The following is a 27866-nucleotide window of genomic DNA, read 5'->3' as shown; positions in this document are numbered from 1 at the left end:
TTCTAAATTCCAGAATTTTTTCTGAATTGCTTCAATAGCTTTATCACATTTCCATATGTTCCCACTTTACCAGTTTCACTGTAGGCAATCCAAACTAGTCAAAATGTTGAGAGAAAGAGCATTAACCCTTCTTTATGAGAATATTTGCTACTTCACTTTGAACATTACCACTGTATCTTTCTCAACTTCCTCATCTTGCTTCTTTTTAAATAAACAAAAAAGAAAAATCACTAATTACTGACTTAATAGGTAAACACCTACAATATGCCATTGTAGAAAACAATGATATATATATATTTTTTTTATCAAGCAGAAGAAACAAGAAATGACTTAAAATAATGAAAAACTAGGGCACATACTTCCTGTTGTACTATTGTTTCTGGAACAATTACCAACAATCATCATTACTTTGTAAATCAAATAAAGCTAAATACCTATGTTAGAGAATATAGGTATAAAATGGGAAGAAATCAATTAACTCAGGAACAAACCAAGGAAAGAAAGAATTGTGCTTTTGTCATATATGTGCAGTGTAAACACACAGGTTCTTCTAATTTTGTACATTAGTATGTTTTGGTAAGCTATTTAAAAAAAATTCAGAACATTTAGTAAATGCTCACCAATGTCTACAAAGACAAAGAGCTGATAAACAGAGCACACAAGATTTACCACTCTGCATCTCCAATGGCTTTGGCAAACACATAGTCTTTCCCTCCAAAGCACATGACACCATCTTTCAAGTAAAATTTCCATTTGTTTTTGCTTCGATGAATCTGGAAGTGAAAAATGTGAAAATTACACAAAATTATTCATGAAACAGAAAAAAATGTTATAATTTAAATAACTTTTAAAAGAGTTCCTTTGTTTTTTTTATAAATAATCATTAATAGGAATATGTCTGTCACACAGAAAGATTATACCCCACATCTTACATCACTTTTCAATTCAACAAGAGTGTATCTAACATTTAACATAGAATAGACCCTGCACCCAAAAACAAGTTCCCAGAAAAAAATACACTAACCCACAGGGGGGAAAAGTTAGTAGCCTAGCCCTCGCCAAAGCAAGACTTATATCACACTTGAAAAGGCAGACTACCCCCAACCTAGAAAAGAGCCAGCAAAGAGCAGTCAGATAGAGGAGAACCAATAAAGTTGATGTCACAAAAACCTAGATTGAAGAGAGTATCAAGGAGAAGGTAATCAATAATGACAAAGTTTGTAGAGTTCAAGGATGAGGACTGAGAAAAGGGCATTAGGTCTTAAAAGATCACTGATAACTTTGTAGAGAGCAACTTCAGTGAAATGATGAGGTCAGAACCAAAATGAAGAGTTTAAAAGAGCAAGTAAGAGAAAAGTAGAACCACTTTCAAGTTTAGCCACAAAAAGAGAGGAGAGAAACAAGGTAATCACTAGCATCCTGTAAGTGATTTTGATGGAATGAAACTTTCTGCATTTTTGCCGATTCTTGAAAAAGAATTTGCAAAGAAGTAAACTAGCAAGTTGATTATGCTCAAATGTTCCCTAATATATCAAATGCATTAAAACAAAACTGTATTTTCTAAACTTGCATTACAGCAGAATTGACTAGACTAGATTCCTGTCACAACACTAATGACTGAGTAAAACCTGGTACAATCTAAGTTCCCTTTATTCTGGGGATTTTATTAGAATGGATCAGAAGATCTCACATTACCATTCTACCTATCACATAATGCTGAGTATGGACTCAGAACCGTTTATAACAAATCTCAAGGTCATATATAGAAGAAGAATATAAATGAAAAGATTAGATCCAGTCATGAGTGAAGAACAGAAATCTCTTCCTTTGTGGAAAATTTCTTAACATTTTCCAATTTAAGTCAGTTCAACAGGCCTCAGAGGGAGAAGGGTGAGCCCAAACGCTGCAGAGTGAAAGAGGAGAGGAGAGCACCTTCTCCTGGACATGACTTTGATGATCCCTATTCTGATCTTCTTCTACACCTTTGATACCATCCCTTTATTTTCATATACCCAGTTTCATAAAATTTCTTAATGTAAATTTTTTAATATGAGCTTCAGAAGATATAGTCTTATTTTAGGAGACTTCAAGTCAGTGATTTTCTCCCCTTCTCCAGACTCTGCCATTATTAGCCAAAAGCTAATGACAGACAAACATCAACTGTTCTGTACTTCATTTTCTGATGTTACAAAGTGTTAATTATTAGCTGTCAAGAGGAAACAGTATTCTGAATTGGGATGGGAGAGGAGATCCTATTGTTTAAGTATTTTGGTTTAAAATTAATTTATCACTTTATTTAGTTAAGAGTCTGTTCTGATGGCCATGTATGCAAATAACTTCCACAATATTCGAGGTCCTCAAGGCTTTAGCCTACCATTTCCCTCATGTTCCTGCCCAACTGATTCTCCAGACCTAAAATTCCCTCTTCACCAGCTGAATTCTTATCCATCCTTTAAATTCTAATTCAAATGACAATTTTCTCCATGAAACTTTCCCTGATTCTTTCCTTCTAGTCCTCTAGATCTGGTGTAGCACTTTGTAGCTTTACATAGCAGTGAGCCTTAGAATTAATATTTTATTCCCCTAGAGCATCCATCATAAGCACTATGAAAGGAGAGACAAGAACCCTTTGGACCCTAGAGTCAAGATTAATGTTTTCTATATCCCACAACATTAAGGTAAAGTTCATGGATGACCTTAATGCTTTCAAATGCTTGTTGAATTCAATTTTATGATTCAGTTAAGTTCAGAGAAATGAGAGACAATGACATTATCCTGAGACTTTCAAAAGGAGACAACTCAAAAGGGAAAGGAAGCTCTCAAAAATGAACTTGAGAGTTGTTTTAATAGGGGAAAAAAAGAGAATCAAAAAAAAAGATTTTTATTCTAATTAGTTCAACTGACAACAGACAGGAAGCAGAGCTGCTCTCTTGTAATTTTGTCTTATCTAAGCTTTTCATTTCTCCCAGTGCTATACATTTCACTGTATACAGTGTAGATGCTTAATAAACATCTGTTCAATTGAATTATTCTTCCTGACCACCCACAGTGTAGGTCCATTATCAGGCATTTTTAGCATTTAATTCTTTTTAAATTGAGTAATTTGTCAAGTACTTAATGGATTTTTCTCCAGTTGCTGCATGTCTTTCAGTGTCAACTCCTTTATCTCCCAAAATTTAAAAGTATTTAAATGCCAGCTCAGAGGAAGAAGCCTTCAACAAATACTACTAATAGCTTCTTTCAAGGATAACCTAAGTTAAATGCTAAACAGACACAACTACTTATTTTACTATCACAGTTAGCATGACTGTTAAATACATTAAATTTCATTAATAAACCCAAGGGTGGGGAGACACATACTATACCTTGTCATATTGACAGACGATTACATTATCTGTGTCAAACAGGTCTGGCACATCCTGCTCACTTACATCATCCCCAGAATTTAGAGGGTCCTAAAGATTAAAGGTGATCAAATAATAATTTTTACTAGATATGAGATTTTAATTAAAGACAGAAGCCTACTGGCTGCTTTAAAATTCCCATTCACATCTTCATTAACCCTTTCCTAACTCCCTCAATGTCTCTGTATCTAAGATCAAAGTATTTTTAAATGCTGTTTAAACCATTTTAGTTGTGCTTTAATTTTTTTTAAATTGACCATCCTACTATGTTAAAAAAAATTCCTTTCCCCTTCCTACCACAAAGTAAAGAGAAAAAGAGGAAGTGGAGAGAAAGAGATGTAACTTCTTAATAATTTTTAACCCTAGGGGCTCTAAGTAATAAAGATATCACTGTTTTATATATAATAAAATTAGTCATATCACCAAATGAATCATCACCTCCTCTACAATGTCAATTTGGGGTTCTTCATTATCACTGCTATTGGTAGTTGAACCTTCATTTGAGATACTGTCACCTTCTTCTTCTAGAACTTTCAGATCTTCTGCATCAATAATACCAAGAAATTCATTTTCATCCACATCTCTTGTACTCCCTATTTCTTCATTTGAAGATGTATCTCCAGTTCCATCTATTTGGATAATTTCCTTAATGTCATCAATTGTTTGTACACTCAAATCCATTTGTGCACTGGATTCCTATAAAGAAAATCATATGCAGGATAGGAAATATAACTATTTTGCCCAAAAGATTAGTGATCAGAGTATATAAACAAAAATCTTTCAAGGCCAGCTGTAAACTCAGTAATTATATGAAAGAATCTTCTAATAGCAAGAGAAATTAAAATTAAAACAACTGACGTTTCATCACACCTAGCAAAATGACATGTGACAAAAGACAATCTCAAAAGACAAGTGGGAAAGATGGTATTAAGTTGGTGAGCAGTAAGTTGACTTCAACCATTCTGAAAAATTTGAAATTGTTTAGAACAGAAGTAAAACAAAGTATGATTTTCTATATGCCAAAACATTCATAGCAGTATTTTTTCAATAGAAGCAAAGAACTGGAAAAAAGATGGGGATGGCTCAACAAGAAGAGTACATCAATGCAATGAAATATCACTGTGCTATAAGAAGCAACAAACAAGAAGAATTCAAGGTTCATATAAACTAAAGCAGTATGGAATAGACAGAAAGAGAAAAATACATACAGACAATAGCTGCATTAAATTTAGTGAAAAAGAACTAAAGTGAAACTGTACAGCTCAGGATTGTAATTACAGATCTGTCCTCCACATGAAGAGGAAAGGTAACTGCCTCATTTCATAAAAAGATCTGGTCTTTGGTTGTATAATATAGTCATATGCTCTCAGAAATGATCAATGAATTGTTTCATTTTGCTTGAGTCTTATTTGGAAAGGCTGAGAAGACTGGAATATATTCATGATTGGCCAACCTTAAAACAAAAAGGCATCATTTAAAATCCGCATATCTATATATACATCTTTGCATTTTTATTGATCCTCCATATAATGCTTTCCCTCCCAAACTACCTAGTATTATTCTTATTATAGCCCATCCCAATTCAATAAATGCCAGCAGTTCCCTATTGCTTCCAGGATTGTTTGGCTTTTAAAGCCCTTTATCATCAGGTCGCCTCCTATCTTTCTAGTCTTCTTAAAGCCTCACTCCCTTCTACCTACTCTTTGATCTAGCGACACTGGCCCCTTTGATGTCCCACAAACACAATATTCTACTTCCTCCTTCTTGAGAATCTTATCTGTACTTTCTTCAAATTTCAGTTGAAGTCTCTCCAAGAAATCTTTCCCCATCCTCCTTAATCACAGTGTGGGGGCAGCTAGGTGGCACAGTGAATAGAATGTTGGCCTTGGAGTTGGGAGTTCAAATCCAACCTCAGACACTAACAACTAACTGAGTAACTTTGGCCAAGTCACTTAACCCTGATTGCTTCTTATCCAGGACCATCTCCAGTCATCCTGATTCATATCTGGCCACTGGACCCAGATGGTTCTGGAAGAGAAAGTGAGGGTGGTGACTTAGCACAGCCCCCCCTCACTCAAATCTAATTCATACGCTTGGCATGGCATCACCCTCCTGATGTCATGTCATGGTCTTCTTCAAGAATGAAGGACAAAAACTATTATTAATCTAAGTATAGTCCCTCTGAGATCATCTTCCATTTATCCCATGTCAATTTTATTTGTACATAGTTGTCTTTATGGAGTTTCTAAATTAGACTGTGAGCTCCAGGATAGCAAAGACCGCCTTTAATGTTTTTCAGTATCCCCAGCATCAGGATATCTCTGACACATGGCAGGCATTTAAGAACCACACTGTTCACTTTCTGGTATGAGAAAAGGGTTAGAAATTGTGCCCTAAAAGCTGTCTGCTACACCCAACCCTGGCCTGCTTACCATAGCAGGGATCTCCTGCCAAAACACAACAACACATACAAAAACTTTTGCAAATATGATTTCACTCACCATTGGTATGAGGACTACATACACCTTTGGAAAATATGAAATCTATTAAACCTCAAAGATGAACAGCTCCTGTTGCTGCAAGAGAACTCCACAGATACTACATCCACATAGCAACCCTGAGTGGCAAGGCTAGTAAATGAAAGTCAGCTTCCTTAAATCAGGGTTGGATACTTGTTTTGCTGAAGGGACCACAGTGATAAGGAGCACTGCCAAGTTGGCATAGGTTTCACAATCAAATGTCATCTAGTCAATAAATTAGATGTATGCCTCCAAAAAGGAGTAAATAACAGGTCTATGATAATGTGATTGCTACTTCAAGTCAGGTGCCATGCCACCATCATCAGTGCATATGCTCCCATCATGACAAGGAAAAAATTATTAAGATTTTATGAAGACCAGGGCAGCTAGTAGGTAGGTGGATAGAGCACCAGACCTGGAATCAGGAGGACCTAAATTCAAATCCAGCCTCAGACACTTAATAATTACCTAGCTATGTGACCTTGGACTTAGCCCCATTGCCTGTCAAAAAAAAAAGATTTTATGAAGACCTAGAGACACTCATCATCAATGTGCTGAAAGAAGACAAACTTCTAATTCTGGGTGACTACTGGACATAGCAGGGAGTCCTTGGGAGGAACAGAGTCAGAAAAAGCAACAGTTCTGGTCACTTACTACTGTAGATGTGTGTCTCAAGAACTTCTCATCACCAACACTGTACACAACACTTCACGAATAGTACACTAAAACTTCAGTTAGTACACTAAAACTTCATGAATACACTATCACAGAAACATTGATATTTAACAGACTATGTCATTGTTAAGGAGAAGAGACAGGCAAGATGTGAGACAAAGGTAATGTGTGGTGCAGTGCTGGAACAATCATAGTCATTCTCTATAAGTTAAGCATTAACATTCAACAAAAGCAGCAGCCCCAGTACAAGACAGCTATCAGAAGACAATGTCCACAGATTAGAGTTCTCCATGGGAGAACAGTGTGCTGCTAACTTGAAAGGAAGTTGAGCCAATGCAGGATTGGCAACAGTGGAGCAGAAAAGGAGTGGATAACTTTCAGAGATATATATACCAAGCACTTTCAAGCATCAAGATTGGTGTGCTAGAAAATGGGGAAATTTTTTAAATTATTAAATGGAAAAGAGTGCAACAAGGGTCTACCGGCAAGATAGTTCATCCATCTCCAAAAAGACAACATTGAATTCCATTAAAAGTAATGTGCAAACAAAGCTTAGAGAGATGGTGGATTCTTTACTTTCTGCCTTCTGGGCAGATGAAATTCAGTTTTATGACAATAGTAACAATCCAAAGTATCTTTTATGATACCCTGGAAGCTATTTATGGGCCAAAGATACTTTGGTGTATCTCAACTACTCAGGCATGATGGATCCACACTGATCAAAGATAAGGACATGATCCTGGAGAGATGGGCTGAATACTTGCAACTTCTCAAAAGATCATCATGAATCAGTGCTAAAACCCTGATCATTTACTTGAGGTTGAAGGTGATCTCTTTCTAGCCCAACTTCCAGCTGAAGAGATTTTGAATATTAGACTCCTCTTGTGTGGCAAAGCATTTGGTGCTGATTGCACTTCAGTAGAGATATACAAGACAGCAAGTCAACTGCTCACACAAAAGTTGACTGAAATGACTAGAAGAGGTTATGCCCCAGGACATAACATGCCTCTAATGTTCAGCTATAAAGGAAAAGGAAATTGGTTGTCCTTTGACTACTAGAGATCTCTCTCTCTCTCTCTCTCTCTCTTAGTCACTGCCAGTAAGATTCTTGACAAAGTTCCTATTAATTGGTAGATCCTTCACCTAGAAGATATTCATCTATCTGAGAACAAGTGTGGCTCCATTCAGTAAGGACAACTTGATGATGTTTACTACTCCACAACTCTAGAAGAAATTCCAAGAGCCAAACAGGTCTATACACAACGTTCATCAATCTAATCAAAGTCTTTGATACTATCAGTTATAAGGGTCTATGGAAAATCATAGCAAAATTTGGTTGCCCAGAAAAGCTCATCAGTGTGGTATGCCGGTTTCATGATGGCCTGATTACACAGGTTCTGGATAATGGGCAATGGTCTCTGCTTTTCCAGTCACCAATGGAGTAAAGCAGGCCCTTGCTCCTATACCTATTAACATGATGCTTTCAGTCAGGCTGTCAAAAAGTCATCAATGTGGAATCATATGGGGTCAAGGTCAGCTACTGCACCAGTACTTTATTTAACTTGAAAAGGCTACAAAGCCAAGACTAAAAAGAGAGAAAGAATTGGCATGTGACTTTTTGTTCATAGATAACCATACATTCAATGAAGCCCTTGAGCCTGAGTATACAAGGGACAAACTGATTCTCTGCTGCTTGTGACAATTTTGGCTTAACAATTAACACTGGGGCGGCTAGTTGGCACAGTGGATAGAGCACCGGCCCTGGAGTCAGGAGTACCTGAGTTCAAATCCAGCCTCAGACACTTAATAATTACCTAGCTGTGTGGCCTTGGGCAAGCCACTTAACCCCATTTGCCTTGAAAAAAAAAACCTAAAAAAAAAAAACAACACCAAGAAAACCAAGATTCTCTACCAATCAGTACCACACCTTCAATACCAGGGAAGCATCAATTACAGCAAATGGAGAAATTCTGAGTGCTGTGGATAAATTCATTTACCTCACTATTATACTTTCCCAGGGATGTCCACATATAGATTAATGAGGTTGATATACATACTGTTAGAACTAGTTCACCATTTGGGAAGCTCCAAAATAAAGTATGGAGAAGAGGTATTAGGCTGCCTACCAAACTTAAAGTCTATAGAGCCACTGTACTGATCTTATTGTTCTTTGCCTGTGAAACCCAAACAGGCTACCAATGTCACGCCAAAACATTGAACTGCTTCCATTTGAATAGTCTTAGGATGATTCTGAAGGTCACCTGGCAAGATAAGGTACCTAATGCCTTTCTCAAGCTGAACTGCCAAACATTCAAACCCTATTGCAGAGACCACAACTCCATGGGCTGGCCTCATTGTCCAAATGCCAAATGTACATTTGCTTAAAAAATTATTTTAGAGAGAACTCACACAAGGCAAGCACTCACATGGAGATCAGAAGAAGTGATACAAGGATACTCTCAAGGCTTCTCTGAAGAACTTTAGTATCAAATGTAAAACATAGGAGGCATTGGCACAGAATTGTCCAGCATGGCATGCCTGCAGCAAAAAAGGCACTGAATTCTACAAAGCAAAGCAGAATTGTAGTAGCTCAAAAGAAATGTGAGATGCACAAATGATCATACAGCCTATTTATACCTGACATATGGTAGAACTTTCCAAGCTCATATACAAAAGACAACAAACAACAACTTAGAAGGTAAACTCCTTGCAAATAAGGATTGTGTTATCATATCATTTTTGTATTTGTATTCCTAGTGACTAGGATGGATTAAATATGTACATTTATATGTGTGCGTTCACACATACATATACACATAATTTTCAAGTTACTTGAAGTAGGTAATAGAATTTATGAGTAACAACCAAAAGTAGTTAAAACCTTCATGACCTAAAAGACATTGTGTCACCCTGTTAATTCAAACACTCCTAGAGTTTCCCTATAAAATAATAATAAAGCATAAGAAACACACAAAAAGCACATACTTTGATAACTCAAGAAACCATGAGGTGTTAGGATAGAAACAATGGATGTGGAATTAGTAAAGACATGACAGTTCTCTGAGCCAGGAAAAAGTGAGCTGTCTTCTTTGAGCTTCAGTTTCCTCAGAAATAGAAGCTTATAAACAGAAAAAATAAAATAATTATCTTTCAAGGATGTTATGAGGAAAGTGCTTTGCAAAAACCTTCAGGCACTATATATATTTACATATATATGTAAATATATATATACACATACATATATGAATTACTTTTATTATTCTAAATCCAATAAGATCACAGCTTCAATGTACTGACTGTCAGTTTTATATACTTACACTACCTAAAATATTAGCATAGAAATTAGTAATTTTCAAATTCAAATATATCATCTTATTTCATCTTTAAAACAATGATGTGTTAGGTCTGGCAGAAATCATTATATATTACCATTTCATTCATTTCACAAATGAAACTATTGCTGTTTTGTCCTCTGTTCTTGAAGAAGACCATGATATCAGAATAGGATTTGAAGTCACCAGCCTCACTTTTTCCTCCAGAGTCAACTGAGTCAGTGACCAGATGTGAATCAGGACAACTGGAGATAGCTCTGGATGCAAGGCAATCTGAAGAAAGTTAAGTGGCTTGTCCAAGGACACATAGCTAATCAGAGTCAAGAGTCTAAGGTTGGATTTGAACTCAGGTTCTCCTGACTCTGGACTCGTGCTTTATCCACTGTGCCACCTAGTTGTCCTTATAGATGAAGATAGAGTAACTACAGGGTTATACAAATAGTGGTAAATTAAGGACAAGAGCCCATTGAGACTCAAAGACAAAGAAAGCCATTCCTTATATTTTGTATATGCCATAGCATTAAAGCATGATGTGTAACATATAGATGCTCAAATATTTAATTGTTCAGATATCAGAAATCTCCCAAAGGGGGTGGGGGTGGGGGGCCAGGACCAGATGAATCTACAACAAAACATTAGTTGATATCCAAAGAACAATTAATATCAATGTTACAAAAGCTATTTGGAAAAAATAGGGAAAAAAGGGTCCTACAAAATTCTATAATACAAATGTGATCTTGCTATCTAAAACATGAAAGTAAAAACAGAAAAAGAAAATTATATACTAATATCCATAAAAAATTGATATAAAGTTTTTAAATAAAAAATTACCAACATATCACAAAAAACATAGCAACATATCACAAAAATTATATACCATGACCAGATTGGAATTATAACAATAATTTTGGCTAGTTTTCTTTATTAGGTTAGATTTCAATATTGCAAAAATTATCAACTTAACAAACCATATTAATAATAATTATATGATTATATCAATAAATACATAAAAACTTTTTTAAAGATGCAGCAAGCCTTTCTTGTTTAAAAAAACTCAAGAAAGCATAGGAATAAATAGATTGAATATGATTAGTATCTATTTAAAACCTAGACATAGCATTATATGTAGTAGGGATGCAAAATAGTTAAAGAAATGATGCGCATTTCCACTGCTACTATTTAACACAGCCCTATAAATGCTACCTGTGGCAATAAACAGTAAAAAGAAACAAGGCAGACAAAAAGAAATTTTTTTTTTACTTTTGTAGCTAACAATATCATTTGCTTGGAAAACAGAGTTCAAAGCTAAAAAGATTATTTTAATCAACAAAGTTTCAAGACATCAAGTAAAACCACAAAAATCAATCAATATATTTGTATATTACCAACAAAATTTATCAAAAAGATATAGAAAAATGTTTAATTCAAAATAATTTTAGAATGTATAAAATACTTGTGAATCTTCCTTCTAAGACCAACACAGGAACTATACAAATAAAATTAAAATTTATTTTAAAATAGATAGACCTAAATAGAGAAATCTTAGTTGATCAGGACCTATCCAATGACAACATAACAAAAATTATGATACTATCTAAATTAATTTTTTTATTCAATGCTATACCAATAGCAATCTAATTGCCTGAGAATTATATTCTATATCAGTGGAACAATTGAGGTATATAGCATACAGAAGTAAAACATAGTAGCAGAGTGCTTGATAAACCTTATGGATGTCAGTTACAGGAGTAAGGACTTACCAATGAAAACTTTTGGGAAAACTGTAAGGTAGAAAATGATATTGATCAGCACCTCATACCATACAATAAAATAAACTTCAATGGCTATATGACTTAAAAATAAAGAGGGACATTATGAACAAATTAGAAAAGCAAGGAAGAAATTATCTTTCAGATTGATATGGGAGATTCATGACCAGTTAATTTTATCATTTGTGCTTATCTATCCTTTAACAATTTTAATTGTATAAAATTTTTAAAAGTTTTGCATAAAAAAATTCATCTAAAATTAGAAAGAAAACAAGGAGAAAAATGTGCATACAAGTTTGTCTGACAATGGTCTCACATCTAAGATATTTAAGGAAATTATTCAAATATAGAACAAGAGTCATTCCCTAATAGTTAATGGTCGAAGGGTACAAAAAGACAGTTCTCAAAGAAAAAAAATCCAAGCTATCACACCAAATAAAATGCTCCAAATTACACAGTACTAATGTTTCACTGCAAGATTTGACAGGGTTGGTAAAAAAGGAAATATATTTTGGATGGGCTATGGGAAAACAGGTACATTAATGCACTGCTAGTAAAGCTGTGAATTGATTCTGTCATTCTGGAAAGTATTTTATAATTCTGTCCCTGTCCCCCAAAAAAATACTACACTGAATATACTTTTTTGTCCCAGTAATCCTCCTACTAAGTTTATATCCCAAAGAAATCAAGGAAAAGAGGAAACAGACCTACATATACAAAAATATTTATAGCATCTCTTTTTATAGTAACAAAGAACTGGAAATTAAGGAGAAGCTCATTAATTGGGTTAACAAATTGTGTTATATGAATAAGACTATCAATGAACTTTAAGAAATGATGAAAAGGATGCTTTCAATGAAATACAGATAGATTTTTACATACTGATGCAGAATTAAATGAGCACCATAAGAACAATTTATATGAGTCACTGCAAACACAAACGAATTGTATAGACATAAGTATTCTGATCAATGCAATAATCAACCACAATTCCAGAGACTCTTGAAACAAGTTCCCCATCTCCTGACACTGGGTAAAGAAGTTTGAGACATATATTTGTTAGACAAGGACAATACAGAAATTTGTTTCGTTTTAATATGCATATTTGCTACAGGAGTTTTGTTTAATTTCCTATGAAGTAGAAGGAAGAAAAAAATATTTTTAATGAAAAGAAATTCATTTTTAAAGAAAAATAATGAAGAATAGGAGATATCCCCAGGATAATTCCTAGCACCTAGGGATACTAGTGCTTGGGCTACAATCTAAACAAAGAGATTTTGAGTCAGGGAAGAAGGGATTCACTTCAGACAGGAGCCAAGGCCACTGACCACCCTCTCCTCCACAATACTCTGACCTCTAGTTTTCTGGAATTCTGAAGAGTGTCTGAGGCAGGGAGAGTATCAGAAGCAATCTTCTACTATCAGATCATTATCTATACCTGCAATTCCAAAGGGGCAGGTTCTCCAAGTCTTTGTTGGCTTCTCTCTCTGAGAGATAAGCTCTGTGAGTTTATCAGTTCCCAGGAGTTCAATTATCTTTATGCAAATATCTCCCAGATCTCTATCTTCTGCCTGTATATCTCTCTCCTGAGTTCCAGTCCAACATCAATAACTACCTATTACATGTTTTCCACTAAATATCCCATAGGCATTATAAATACTTCTAAAACAAAACTCTCATTCTCCCAAGTCAACCCAACTTCATCCTCTTTATTTTGATTGAGGGCAGTCTGTTAATAAGGTACACCACCTCAGCTGAACTTTTTGCTCTCTCTTGGCTCATATGTCTCTAACTTCAGCCTCTTTTACATTTGTCCCCTTTCCAACTTGTAAGACCTCTACTCCAGGCCTTCATCATCTCTCACCAGGACTATGAGAATAGCCTTCTAATTGGTTGCTCCTCAAATTTTTCTCTTCTTCATCCTCCACAGAACTTCAGAAATCTTTTGCTTCAAGTCATAGGACTGCCAAAATGATTTTCTTCAGGCACAAGTCTGACCAGATCCTTACCCTATTTATCTCAGTCTAGCACTCCAATGGCTCCCTATTGGTCTTAGGACAGGTATTCTTAACTTTTTTTTTTTTGAATCACAGACCCACATTTGGCAATCTTCCTCAGAACAGGATACAAACCCCTTCTGCAAATGTTTTAAGTATATAAAATACAATACATAAAATCACAAAGGAAACATAACATAAACCATTCAAATACAAAGGAAACTGACACTGAAAGTTACCATAGTAATTTTAAAAACAAGTGAATGAACCAGTTGTAGAACTCTTGCTTCAGGATAAATTATAAACTTCTGTTTGTCTTTTAAAGCTCTCTGCAGTCTGGCTGCAATACATTTTTCTAATCTCGTTGTATATTATTCCCCCTCCTACAGGCTTTTCAGTCCAGCCAAACTAGCCTGGTCTCTGTTCCTCACAAATGAAATTCCCATCTTCTATCTCTATGCCTTTGCACTGGTCATGTCTCTTCCTTGCCTTTACCTCTCATAATTCATGTCCTCCCCAAACCCCAATTGCTACTGCTCTTAAAATGGTTCCTATAACTATTTTGCATATGAATGTCATATAAATTTGGTGAGAACTTCATAAGGATCAGATCTAGAACCAAAAGGGACCCAATAGACCATTGAGTCCCCCAAAGTCCCATGACTTTATAGCTGAGAAAACTGAGGCCCAGGGGGACTCAGTGATGGCTTAAGATCATACAATAAACATAATGGATGAATTTGAATTCAAATCCTGTCCTTCACTGGGCCTCCCCTTCTCTCCCCTCATTGACAGCAGTATCATTTCATTTTTTTGTTATTTGTTTAAATGCTGGCACATACTAGTGTTTTAATAAATGTTTGTTAATAGAATGAACATGAATTTCCCCAGTTGCTAAGGTAGAAAAGATAGGAACTTTGGAAGAAAGTGACATTAAAATGTATTACAAAAAAGGCCATCTGAGCACACTACTAATAGCTCATAAGTCAAAGGAGAAGAAATTTCAAAGGCACAGAAGTGGAAGAAAAGGATCTCATGGCTAAAATTCTGTAAACAAAGTCTGCACAGAAGGGGAGGGAAGTTCTCAGGAACAAAAGTTTGAGGACACAAAGACAACAATTCTAATGAGAAGCAAAAAAGAAGATTCATCAAAAAAAAAAAGAGACAGATGTGGATTTACAGAGTTTCCTAACCTACTAGATATTTAAAAGGTATAATGTATAGGAGGTAGAATCTGGAGCAATGAACAACAGATGAACACAAGAGCAATGCCTGCCACTTAACAGAAGTCCCACATTGTACTGATACTGGCAAACAAAAGTATCAACAATAAAAATGAATTTTAACTAAGAGGACAAGGGAAAGAGAAGAGAAAAGGGAAAGAGAAACAACAAAGAAAAGCTAGTTCCATAGCTCAGAGAGGAAGGAACAAGGGTAAATGTTATCAAAGACAATGAAGAAGCGCTCAACTCTTATCTTGCTCCTGTTTCCTTGACTAAAAAGAATGATCTTCAGACTAAAACAAACTATAAGGAGTCACTATGTAGCTAAGGTTGCTACTACTGAAGGGAATGAAAACACCAACTGGTCTGATGAGTTCAATTAATTTGTCCCATATGAATTACTCCCTGGGTACAAAGAAAATTGATAAATGAGCCACTATCAGTGATATATGAAAGATCATGAAGACGAAGCATAGGACTGGAAAAGGGAGAATATCTGATTTTCAAAATAAAAAGAATAGAATCAGCAAACTAGAGACCAGTGAGTTCAACTTTAATCCCTGGGAAAGATCTAGTTTACATTATTGAAGGGATAGCAAATAAATGTTCAGAAAAAGAAGCAAGCACAAAGAAACAGTGAGACTTCATAGTTTCCTTTTCTGAAAGGCTTACTAGTCTGTTACATCTGGAGAACATCATAGATATAAGTTCACCATGATTCAGAAAAGCACTTAAAAGGCTCGTGTTCTCCTCTAGGCAATATGATTAGGTAGATTTAAAACTGAAAAAACCTATAGTGTCATTAATGATTTGCTATTAATTTAGAAGGAACAATGTGGTAGAGTATCCTGTTTATGACTTCTATAAATTGAGATTTTCATCAGAGGCACGAATAATGGCATAAATGGCATGCTCATCAAGTTTGCATATGTCATAAAGCCGGAAAGTATAGCCAACACTCTGGATAGCAGAGTTTGCATTCAAAAGATTTTAACATAAATATTGGACCAAATACAATAGGATTAAATTCAAAATATTACTCTGGAGTGAAAAATAAAAAATTAACTTCACAAGTGTTAAGATCGGTTAGACAATAGCTGTTCTGAAGCTCTATAGTGGAATGGAAGAATCGGCATTGTAACAATGCCGCTAAAAATGCTAATGCATTACATTAAAACAAGATCTAGGGAGAATCTACCACTCCATTGTGCCCTGGGCTGGGCACCTCTGGAGTATTGTGATAATCATCAGAGGTAGCTTCTCTGACACTAGAGCCAATGCTTTTTTCACTCTTCCCCAAGAAGTCATGTGACTATGTTGGCAGAGGAAGAACATTAGTGAAGACACAGTAGCTATCATTTGAAAGAGGGCTGAGATTTGAGTTCGTTTTCAGTTTAATGTGAAGAAAAATTTTATAAGCAATTAGAGCTACCCCAAAGTGAAATGTGCTGCCTTGGGAGGCAGTAGGCTCTCCTTTGCTCAAGGGAGCAAAGGTTTGGTGACTGTTTGTCAAATATACCAGGAAACTATTTTTCAGATCTAGGTTAAACTAAATCACTTCTGAGATCTCTTTCAAGTCTGAAAAATTTATAATTCTGAAGATAAAACTTCAAATTTAAAGAAAGCAATTTTAAATTCTATCAGTAAGGGGTGGGTAGGTGGCGTAGTAGATAAAGTACCAGCCTTGAAGTCAAGAGTACCTGAGTTCAAATGTGGTCACAGACACTTAATAATTACCTAGCTGTGTGGCCTTGGGCAAGCCACTTAACCCCATTTGCCTTGCAAAAACCTAAAAAAAAAATTCCTCTCTCTTGGCCTCTATCTTTTCATTTGTAAAATGAAAGGGTTGGACTAGATGGCCTCTGGACCTACTAAGTTCTAGATCAATGTTGCTATGATTCTGTGATTGGAAGAGAAATTGTTTGGGATTGATTGCAAAAGGCAACCAGATTTAGAATGGAGGTAGAAGTAGCAGCAATGGAATGGAAGAGTGGCTAAAGGAGATACTGTGGAAGTAGATAAAAATTTTGGAAAAAACTCAGCAACTAATTAGATTTAGGAACAGAGTAGAATTAAGGATGACTGAAGTTTCCAGCAAAGTAAAGGTGATTGGGAGAATAATGATATGATTAACAGAAAAAAAGCCAATTGGAAGGAAGAGTAAGATTTTTTTTGTTAATATTTTTTTTAGATTTTTCAAGACAATGGGGTTAAGTGGCTTGCCCAAGGCCACACAGCTAGGTAATTATTAAGTGTCTGAGACTGGATTTGAACCCAGGTATTCCTGACTCCAAGGCCGGTGCTCTATTCACTGCGCCACCTAGCTGCCCCCAAGAGTAAGATTTTTTTGTGGGAGTTAAGGTGAAAAGAAAAAAATTTCTTCTTTGAGATCCCTATGGTAAAAATCAAGTTATATTACAGTTATAAAGTCTAGACCCATAGTAATCCACTAACCACTTTTTCAAATAATAGAATTACTCAAAGTTATATTTAAATTTGTTTTTCTGCAAATCAAGTTATAACTCATTCTGAAGAATTGATAGTTTAGAGGAAGAACACAATCTTCTGCCAGGGATCCTACACTTTACAAAATAATAACACTTCTCCATAATGCAAGTTCAGATTTATTGATATCAGATTTTCTTAAAGTGAAGGAAAAGGACTTTTTTTTAATTCCACCCCAGCATTTAGCACAGTTCTTAGCAAATAGTAGGCACTTAATGTTTATTGGATTTTATCTATATTTTTTAAAAGGTCCTGAACCTTCAGAAGCAAGCTTTAATAGAAATTTTTAATTGTCTGGCATAGCTTTTCTAGGTAGTATATTTTCTATATAGTAAATGTAAAGTTAATCTATTTATTATAGTGAAGTAAGTCCTTAAAAATTCAAAATTAGGAGTGGCTAGGTGGCGCAGTGGATAGAGCACTGGCCCTAGTATCAGGAGTACCTGGGTTCAAATCCAGTCTCAGACACTTAATAATTACCTAGCTGTGTGGCCTTGGGCAAGCCACTTAACCTCACTGCCTTGCAAAAAAAAAATCAAAGTTAAGAAAAGATTTCTTCCAATGAGGCAGCTAGGTGTGGCACAGTGGATAAAGCACTGGCCCTGGAGTTCAAATCCGGCCTCAGACACTTAGTTGTATAACCTTGGGCAAGTCACTTAACCCCATTGCCATAAATAAATAAAAGTAAAAATACTTAGGGATATGGGACACTAATACATTGTTGGTGGAGCTGTGAACTCATACAACCTTTCTGGAATTACCCCCAAAGGGCAATAAAAAAGTGCTTTGATCCAGCAATACCACAACTGGGTCTATACCCTGAAGAGATAATGAAAAAGGTTAAAAACATCACTTGTACAAAAATATCCACAGCAGTTCTGTTTGTGGTGGCAAAGAATTGGAAATCAAGTAAAGGTCTATCAATTGGGGAATGGCTGAACAAATTGTGGTATATGTATGTTATAGAATACTACTGTTCCATTAAAAACCAGGAGAGATGGGAATTCAGGGAAGCCTGGAAGAATTTGCATGAACTGATACTGAGGGGGATGAGCAGAATCTGAAGAACACTGTGCACCCTAACAGCAACTGGGGGTGATGATCAATCTTAATGGACTTGCTCATTTAATCAGCACAATAATCAGAGACAGTTTTAGGGTATCTACGTTGGAGAATATCATCTACATCCAAAGAAAGAATTGTTGAGTTTAAACAAAGACCAAAGACTTTCAATTGTTTTTTTAAAAGTTATGTACTATGTAATTTTGCTATCTCTTATTTTTTCTGCAATGATATGATTTTTCTCTTACCACATTCAATTTTAATCAATGTATAGCATGGAAACAGTGTAAAGATTATCAGACAGCCTTCTGTGGAGGGGATGGTGGGGAGGGAGGGGAAGGTGGAAGAAAAATTGTAAAATTCAAAACCTTACAAAAAAATAAGTAAAAACTATATATAATTAGAAAACAAAATATTTATATTAAAAGATTTCTTCCAATGACAATAAAAATGATTAAAAGACAAAATAAATGTATAACAACTTTTTTTCTTTTGTCCAATTTTAAAAGTGTATGTGCACATAAGAAATCCAGTTACTCTAGAAAATACTCTGAGATGGCAAACTACAGATTTGGAATGAGGTCTATGTAGAGATGTGACCAATATACTGAATTGTTTTGCTTAATTCTATAGTGCTACAAGTTAAGTTTCCATTGGGAAAAGAGTGAAATTTATGTGGGGGGGGGCACTCAAACAACAAAAAGTGAAAAAAATCTGAAATAAAAACATTCTCACATTTAAGAATTAGTACTTTCCAAATACTAAAAATTTACTTATCAAAAAATACCAGTCTCAGGTATTTTAGAACTGATCAAGGCTTTTTGGTCCCTGATATCCTGCTATTTATTTTCTTTGCTCAGTGTCCTTCATTTTTCCTATCCAATCTATAGAATTCAAAAGGTCCTATAAATAAAATGCCAAGTTGTCAGGGGTTGATCATAATTTCATTCAAGTGTTTCAGAAATATAATCAACTACAAAACCAAAGCTATGGAATCAGATCTTAAGTAAATCCAGTGTAGAATCTCTGAAATGGAATAAATGGAATTAATGGAATTAAGCCACATCATAGACAAAAAAAGAAAATGTATAATCCCTTTCTCTAATTCTGATTACCTTCACAAGTCTCTATTGTGCTTTTCCTTTGTTAGAAAACCCACCTATTTATGGGGGGTAGGTGGGGGAAGGGAGATTAATTTAAAAGCTATTTCTTAAGACTAGCTGACAGTTGTCTGATTGGAATTCTGATAAATTAAACTAAGAAGGGAATACAGACTTGGGTGTGTTTTTTTTAATTTCCTCCTTAAAACTGAATAATTCTCCAGACAATAGAGCATTTTCACCTGGGTTCTAGGAAAGAATAGTTACAGTGAAAAGGAAAATAGTGGATTTATTCCACAAAATTTTCAGATGTACATTATCATCGTGCTCTAAAATATCAGTTTGGAGTAGTAGTTTCGTTAGCTTTTGTGACCTTGCCAATTCTTAAAGCAGAAAATCATAGAAGGAAGGCTAAATGATTCAAGCCTCATTCAAGAAAGAGTCATGAGGCTTAACTCTATCTCCCTAGCAAAATGCATTTTCTTCAACCATCATTCAAGTTTTCAGTGTGACATAAGCTATCAAGCAATGTGAATCAACTGGATAGATAGGACTTGCAAGTCAGACAGGACCTGAGTTCATATCCCACTTTAGTGACTCACTGAACATTTTTTTAAGCACCATGTGCCAATCCCTCTGCAAAGCACTTCTATCACTCATCAGCTTGGGGGCTATTAACAAGTCCCTTAACTTCTCTAAATCTATCAAATAGGGATAATACCAGTAAGATTTACTTTTAAAGGATGGTTGAAGCTCAAATTAGATAGTCTACATAAAGCATCTAGCAAACATTGAAGGACTGTAATAAATGTCATTTATTAGGAGGATAGGAAATTCTGAATATCAAACAAAAAATGAAAGTGATCCTAAGTGAGACTACAAAGAGGTGATCTTGCCTAAAGACTCAGTTTTGAGTTGACCTTGTGACTTCAAAAACACAAGAATCTCAACTTCTAGAGTCACTGATTTAGGGCATGAAGAAGTTTAGAATTTGTCAATCCCACCCCTTCATTTTCTAGGTGAAGAAATGAAGCCAGAGCATCAAAGGTATTATTACCTCTTCTGAGGCAGGCAGGCTGCAAGGCTCTTCTACAATGTGAGGCTGCTTTAGGGAACCACTTTCACCCATCCTGTTCTTGAGAACAAGCACCTCTGCATCAGACTGTTGGTGAAAGGAGTCCTGAGGTCCCGAGGAAATCTGGTCGCTGTCCAGAGTTTGAGTCATGCCACCTGAAATGTTGACCAACGGCTCCCCATTAGAATGTGTTTGAGAAGCCTGGGGAGTAAACAGAACACCTGGGAGATTCATATACTGGGGGTTTTCCAAAGAATTAGGCTGCTGACTTAACAGGAGCTCAGGTGTGGCTTTGTGGTCATTTCTCACAGGTAGCTGTGCAAGGGTCTCACTGGTGGTCGCGGTCTCTAAATGCTTTCTTTCTACTGGCCCAGGATGGAGGATCGGGACTTGTGGGAGCACAGTTTCCAGTCTCTGTGATTTTTCAGTAGCTGCCTGAATGGAAGATGGGTTGAGTTGTGTAACACTGGTCTGAATAATGGAAGGCTGCCCGAGCTGCTGAAATATCTGTTGAATTGGATGCTGAAGGATACTTGCTCCGCCAGGGGTCTGTGTTACCATAACAGGCACGTTCACTTTATAAAGATGTCCTGACAACCAAATAAAGATATAATTAAACCCTAATATTCTTTTCTTAAAATTCAATTTTATTTTCAGATCCATATTTTCTCTCTCCTATCTCCCCCTCTCCACAGAAAAAACAAAAACAAAATCCATCAGAGGTAGATATTAAGCAAACAAAACCAATTTCTACGTTGGAATAGTAGTCAGCCTTGGAGTAAGTACAACCTGAGTTCAAGTCCAACTTCTGTGACCCTTATGCTCTCCAGGCCCCAGGCAATTCTCAGACTATCATATTGTAGATCAACTGATGTGCATGAGTAGAATAAGTTCACTGGAGGGAGAAAGTTCCTATCAAAAGAATCTCACATCTAGACCAAAAACAAAAGTTCTTAGCTTATAAAGCATGTTTTATATTGTGATATTTGAAAACTGACAGTGTTGCACCTGCCCATTCAGAATCCAAGGCAAGTAGACACAATATTACAAAATACTTGTACAAATCTGGATTTTCAAATAACATAACTGCATAAAATAACTTATTTTTTCATTATTCAAAATACCATGTGGACCTTACTTCTAAGGTAATTAAAAGGCTATATGGATCAACTAGAGTTTTACAATTTTTTGGAGCATATCAAATTCTGTCTCTCCCAAAGATTATTAACAGAATCACAGACCTTTCAAGATAGAAGTGAAGGAAATCTAGCCCAACCGTGAAGTTTAGAAATGAGGAAAACAAGACCAAGAGAGGTTGAGTAACTTGGCCAAGGTCACACAACAAGGAAGTGGGATGGATAGCCAGGACTCAAATCCAGGTCTCCTGATTCCATTTTAGAGTTTCTTCTATCACACTATTCAATATATTTTTAGCATCTATGTTCATAGTACTAGAGTAGGGAATGGGGAATCATAGATTAAAAATGACAAACAGCTTTCGCCCTCTTGGGAACTTACATTCCCCTACATTCTAACTGATACCAAGACTCTTCCTTGAATCATCAAGAATAGAAGAATTCAAAATATCTGCTGCAATAGAGATAGTCTCATGCAATGGGAAGAGTCCTGGATTTGGAGTTGAGAGACCCAGGTTCTAATCCTGGCCCTGCCACTTCTTCCTGGTTGAGAAATGAGCAAATTCAGTTCACCTCTCTTGACCTATTTTCATATCTGTTAAGTGAGATAACTACACTATATCAAAGACAACTTGCAATTCTAAATCTGGGATAATTTCTTATTAAGGCATACTTTTTAGACTACTTTCTTTTTCAGGCATAAAGTTAGCTATAGGAAAACAATTTCACCTTATCAATGAGGAGTTACAACCTCCATCAGGAAAGGAAACATCTGTCCTTAAAATCAGGAACATTGTGCTATACTATAAAAGTCATCTAACTTTTAAGATTAATTTAAGATACAGTAGATGGGTAGAGTACTTGCAAACCAAAATAAACTCACATAGAAATATATCTTATCCTTAAGTCATGTGTTTTTAAGTCCATAAGCAAAAGTGGGTTTTGTGGCTAGGCTAATGTGATCCTAGAGTTAGCGCCTCACTTTCTAGAGCAGCTTTGCTCTTCTATATGAGAATTTCACTAAAATTTCAGTATCCTTCATGTCCAGGACCCTTGACAGGCCTTGATGACAGGCCCCAGCACCAAGAGAGAAGCTTGGTCTGTTTTTTGTTTTGTTTTATTTTGTTTGGGGCGGGGGGGCATTAACAAGTCAAATCTAGGGAAGTATATTAGTAGAACTGAAGATCTTGAGTGGTCAGACGTTTTATACTGTGACTATAACCAAATTTTCTTTTTGCCTTCTGCCTTCCTGAAAGCCTTCTCTAGAAAACCAAGTTGTGTAAAGGGTTGAAGATACATTCACATCCTATAGTGAATAAAGCTAGAAGGACATCAGGCCTTTTTTGAAGCAGTTTATAACTTTTTAGGTATGAGTCAGACACAATAGTTGAGGAATTCTAAACAAGTCATTTAACATCTATCTGCTTAGTTTTCTCATCTGAAAAGGGGAGATAATAATAGGACCAAATGACAAAACATATAAAGCATTTTACAAACCTTAAAGCATCAACACTAGTTACTATCATTACATATGACTGATTAGCTAAACACACTGATCAGAAGACAAACATGCTTAAAGTTGGCTCTCACCAGATGCTGTTTGCAGAGTTACTCCTGCTGGTACATGAATGGGATACCCAATACCAGAAGGAAGGCTATAATTAGCAGTGGAATTTGAGGTGCCCTAGATGTGAAAATATCATCACATAAAGTTAAACAAAAGTAACAATATTTTGTCCCCATTTTTTGTCCCTCTTCCCTGATAAAAGTTCAGTTACCATGGACATGGAACTTCATTAGGACTCAGTTCTCTGAATGAAGCTGCTTTCAAATAGTAGACTATAAAGCTAACCTAAAATAGATCTAGCTCCTTTGATCCATCCATGTTACTGATATGCTGGGCAAAGCTAAAAATAAATATACTAAGCCTTATTTTTAAAACTCAGGCTTTTTCCTCCCAGGCTGCTAATTCTTGAAGCAAAGTTCTAGAGGTAGTCTTTGAACTACTCTCTAGCATTGATGCTGATAATAAGGCATTGTCTATAATTTTGTTCTAGTATTAATAATTTTAAACAATTTTGCATAATTATTATCAATAAAAAATATTCATTTTATTTTCATCAGCAATAGCACTATTCTTTCCATCAATCCTGGTAATTTTTAGGTTTTGATGTGTTTAGGGGTTTTTGTTTATTTTTTTAATGGTGGCAATCCATTTCCATGAAAATCTTGTTCACTGTGGTATGAGGGGAATCCTGAGCCTTCAAGGTTATGCCGGGCCTTCAAGGTTATGCCAGCAAAAAATAAACTATAACAGATCATATCAAACAAGAAAGGCTTCAAGGACTAGAACAGAAATGGCCTATACATCTGTCATCCAAGGTCCTAGCTAGCTATGTGGAGATGCTCAGGAGGTTAGCCACTAGAATGTGCATTTTTTTTTACCTCTACTCATACGTTATCTACAATGGCATGGATGGATATACATTTGTATCAATAAAGAAATACTCACATGTGTAAAATAATATACCTATGCAATACTGGAATAAGTGGGAAGTGTCTGCTCTGTAGGAACTTTTGTCCTTTGAAAGGTAGCTTACAAATTTAAAAAGTATGAAAACATTAATTTGCATTATACAAAATAGACACATAAAAATAAGGAAAACTTCTTCTAGGATTGCCACCCTCATGATAAATCATTCAGTTTTCTTCTTGAATTGTGATTTTCTTATCATCTGTTCCAAATACTTGATTTAAATGGGAAAATGGGGGGTAGTGCTAAGCTCTTTTTGATAAAGCTACAAAATTATAGACAGATTCCATTTAAATGAAAGAAAAAAGGAACTTGTTATAAGTAGCATAATTGTTTTAAAAAAACAGAACTTTTCAAACTTCAACATTCTTATTCAGGCCTTATCAATTGCACTATAAATGGTCCTAGATATATGCTATTATTATATGTCAGTTGAAAAACTGGAATTATAACTCTGAAATAATCTGGCCTTGTGCCCCAGTAGTTTCAAGCTTAGCAAATGCTAAGAACCTTGAGGAGAACATTGGAAAAAGTCAGAAAAAATGCCAACAAAAGTCACCAAATATTTCTAGGTTTCTTTAGCACCTACCTTATGGAACTCACATTCCTTTCTACATAGGCTCATTATTATGATATCCCTAAAAACTGAACTTGAAAAGGGGGGAGAATAAAGTGAACACTATTTTGAATAGACAGGAATATAGAAACAGTCAAAAACATGGACAAATTCTCCACCAATATTCATGAAGATGTTCAAGAAGTACACACTTACATACCAGTTCTGTAGTGGTGAAATTTGGAATAGTTCTCCCAGCAGGGATAACTAAGGATGCTGCATAGAAACAAAATAAATATTACAAAAAGGTTAGCATTTACTGAAATAATTAACCAAATTACTACTTATAGCTTTCTATTTTGGGATTACTACATCATTATTCACTTCTTTAACCAAACTTATCCAAAAATTGCCTGCTACTAAAAAGAATTTTGAACTTAAATTATGTTTCCTTTTTTAAAGCAACTATAAACAAAAACTTCATTGCAAACTTTTAACATGCAGAAAGAAAGAAATCTAGTTTTTTTCCTGATAAAGTTGTCCTTTAGAAATATAGATGATAAGATGATATAGAGATATAGAGATAGATATAGAGATAGAGATGATAGAGAGATAGAGAGAGAGAGAGAGATATATAGATAGATACAGATACAGATACAGATACAGATAGATATAGATATAGATGATATAGATATAGATGATATAGATATAGATGATATAGATATAGATATATAGATATATAGATACAGATATATAGATATATAGATATAGATGATATAGATATAGATGATATAGATATAGATATATAGATATAGATATAGATATATAGATATATAGATATAGATGATATAGATATAGATGATATAGATATAGATATAGATATATAGATATAGATATAGATGATATAGAGAGAGAGAGAGAGAGAGAGAGAGAGAGAGAGATAGAGATAGAGATATAGTGGGCATGCCTGTCCTCCCTGCTCAGGGGAATATTGAGCCCAGGGGGGCTGCCTGAGGTTACCAGTCCTGAGCAGTAATAGGAAAAAGACACAGAAAAGAAGTGAAAAGAGGGGGAGGAAAGCACCTACCCTGGGATAGAGAAGGGGAGTCCTCTCACAGAACCGGGCTGCTAAAGCAGACACTAGGAGGAGAAAGAGAACCTCACCCATCTCTGCTTTCATATCCTATGGGAGTCTAGCCCATGTCCATCCCAAATGCTTGTCAGAGGATCTACCCAAACACCTCCAGGCCTCCTTTGAGGTCTTTTTTTTTTTAATGTTTTTGCAAGGCAATGGGATTAAGTGACTTGCCCAAGGTCACATAGCTAGGTAATTGCTAAGTGTCTGAGTCTAAATTTGAACTCAGCTCCTTCAGGACCGGTGCTCTCTATTCACTGTGCCACCTAGCTGCCCCCTTTGGGGCCTTTTAATGTTTCAAGAACAAGATGGGCAACACCAGGACAGTTCTGTTATCCCTCAATCTAACTATATGTCTGCTTCTGTGCCTCTGTCTGCCTGTCTGCTTGCCTCTCTGTCTCTGTGGTTCTAGTCTATCTCTCCATCCATGTGTCTCTCTCTCCCTTTCCCTCCCCCTCCCCCTTCTCCCCCCCCCCATACACACATGCACGCCTCTCTCTGGTCATTATTCATAATAATCACAAGAACAGCTACCATGTCTGTAGGTCCTGTTCTGTGCCAGACCCTACCTATGCAAAGCATCTATTTTTATCTCACTTGTTTCTCCCAATAACGCTGGGAATTAGGTACAATGGTTATCCCCATTTTACTGATGGAGAAACTGATGTAGACAGAGGTTAAGTGACTTGTCATGAATCACACAGCAATTATGTGTCTAAGGACAAATGTGAACTCCAGACTTCTTGAGAAAGAGGCCCAGTGCTCCACCTAACTGCCTATATATCACTGGTAAGGGTAGAAGCAATATTTTTAACCAAACAAGGGATAGAGGCAATTAGAGAAAATAAAAATGAAATGAATGACTTTAATCACATGAAACTGAAAGACTTTTGCATAAACAAAATTTATGCACCTAGAATAAAAAGGGAGGCAGTCTAATGGGAATTAATCTATTCACATTATAGAAATAATTAACACATGCATGACCAAAAAACATTTCCTAATAGATAGGTTGTCCAAGGGCATGATCAAAGAATTGCAACCTATTAAGAATCATACAATAAGAAGTACTAAGTCACAGATGAAAGAAATGCAAAACAACCCTGAACAACACTTCACTTCTGACAAGGATGGAAGGGTTTGTGGGAAGACAAGTACACTAATGACTTACTGAGGGATCTGTAAATCAGTATAATCATTTAACAAAAACAAATTATGCAAATAGTGTGGCAAAATGTCCATAATCTTTGACCTAAAGATTCAATTACTTAGACTTATTCCCCAAGGAATTCATTAGTAAAGAAGAAAATCCCCATATACACAAAAATATTTATAGTAGCAAAGAAATGGAAATGAAATCAATGTCCATCAAATGGTAAATAATTAAAGAAATTGGTGTATTTAAATGTAATTTAACTGTGCTATAATAAATGACAAATGTGATGAATAAAAATGGGTATAGAAAAGACTATATGAATGGATCCAGTTTGAGATAAACAAGAACCAAGAGAAACAATAGGTATATGAAATGATTGCAATAATATAAAAAAGGAAAATACAAAAAAAGTCAAAAGTCAATATTGTAAAATTATAAAGAACAAACATGGATTGAAAGAACAGATATTTTTTTCCCATTCTTTGGAGAGAATGGGAATTGGAAGTCAACAAGAGTTATACATTGCACAGACTTTAAGACTTTTTTGATAAATTTATCAGTTGCACTGATTATTTTCTCCTTTCTTTGTCTTTAAAATATTATTTGAGAAAAATAGTTGCTGTATGGGATTGTGGTTTTTTTGGGAGGGAGAAGCTAGAGAAAACTATATAATATAGACCTGGATCTGA

The 27866-nt window shown here is 35.5% G+C and overlaps 1 protein-coding gene across 2 annotated transcripts in view; it reads right to left on the bottom strand.

Moving 5' to 3' along the window:
* Positions 1-571: 571 nt before the first annotated feature.
* The window catches only part of GTF2A1L (general transcription factor IIA subunit 1 like), a 39516-nt gene continuing 12221 nt past the window's right edge, over positions 572-27866 (bottom strand). For both annotated transcript variants that reach the window (XM_074205588.1, XM_074205579.1), the window contains exons 4-9: positions 25107-25162; positions 23388-23481; positions 20644-21251; positions 3843-4100; positions 3366-3455; positions 572-773 (exon numbers count right to left, since the gene is read on the bottom strand). In XM_074205588.1, the coding sequence (XP_074061689.1) occupies positions 666-773; positions 3366-3455; positions 3843-4100; positions 20644-21251; positions 23388-23481; positions 25107-25162 (1214 nt within the window). In that variant the 3' untranslated portion in view covers positions 572-665. The remainder of the gene's footprint in view (positions 774-3365; positions 3456-3842; positions 4101-20643; positions 21252-23387; positions 23482-25106; positions 25163-27866) is intronic.

Source organism: Macrotis lagotis, chromosome 1 (genome assembly GCF_037893015.1).
Source record: "Macrotis lagotis isolate mMagLag1 chromosome 1, bilby.v1.9.chrom.fasta, whole genome shotgun sequence".
In the NCBI taxonomy this organism is placed as follows: Eukaryota; Metazoa; Chordata; class Mammalia; order Peramelemorphia; family Peramelidae; genus Macrotis; species Macrotis lagotis.
The sequence above is the reverse complement of the archived record's forward strand: the minus strand, read 5'-3'. Positions and strand labels throughout refer to the sequence as shown.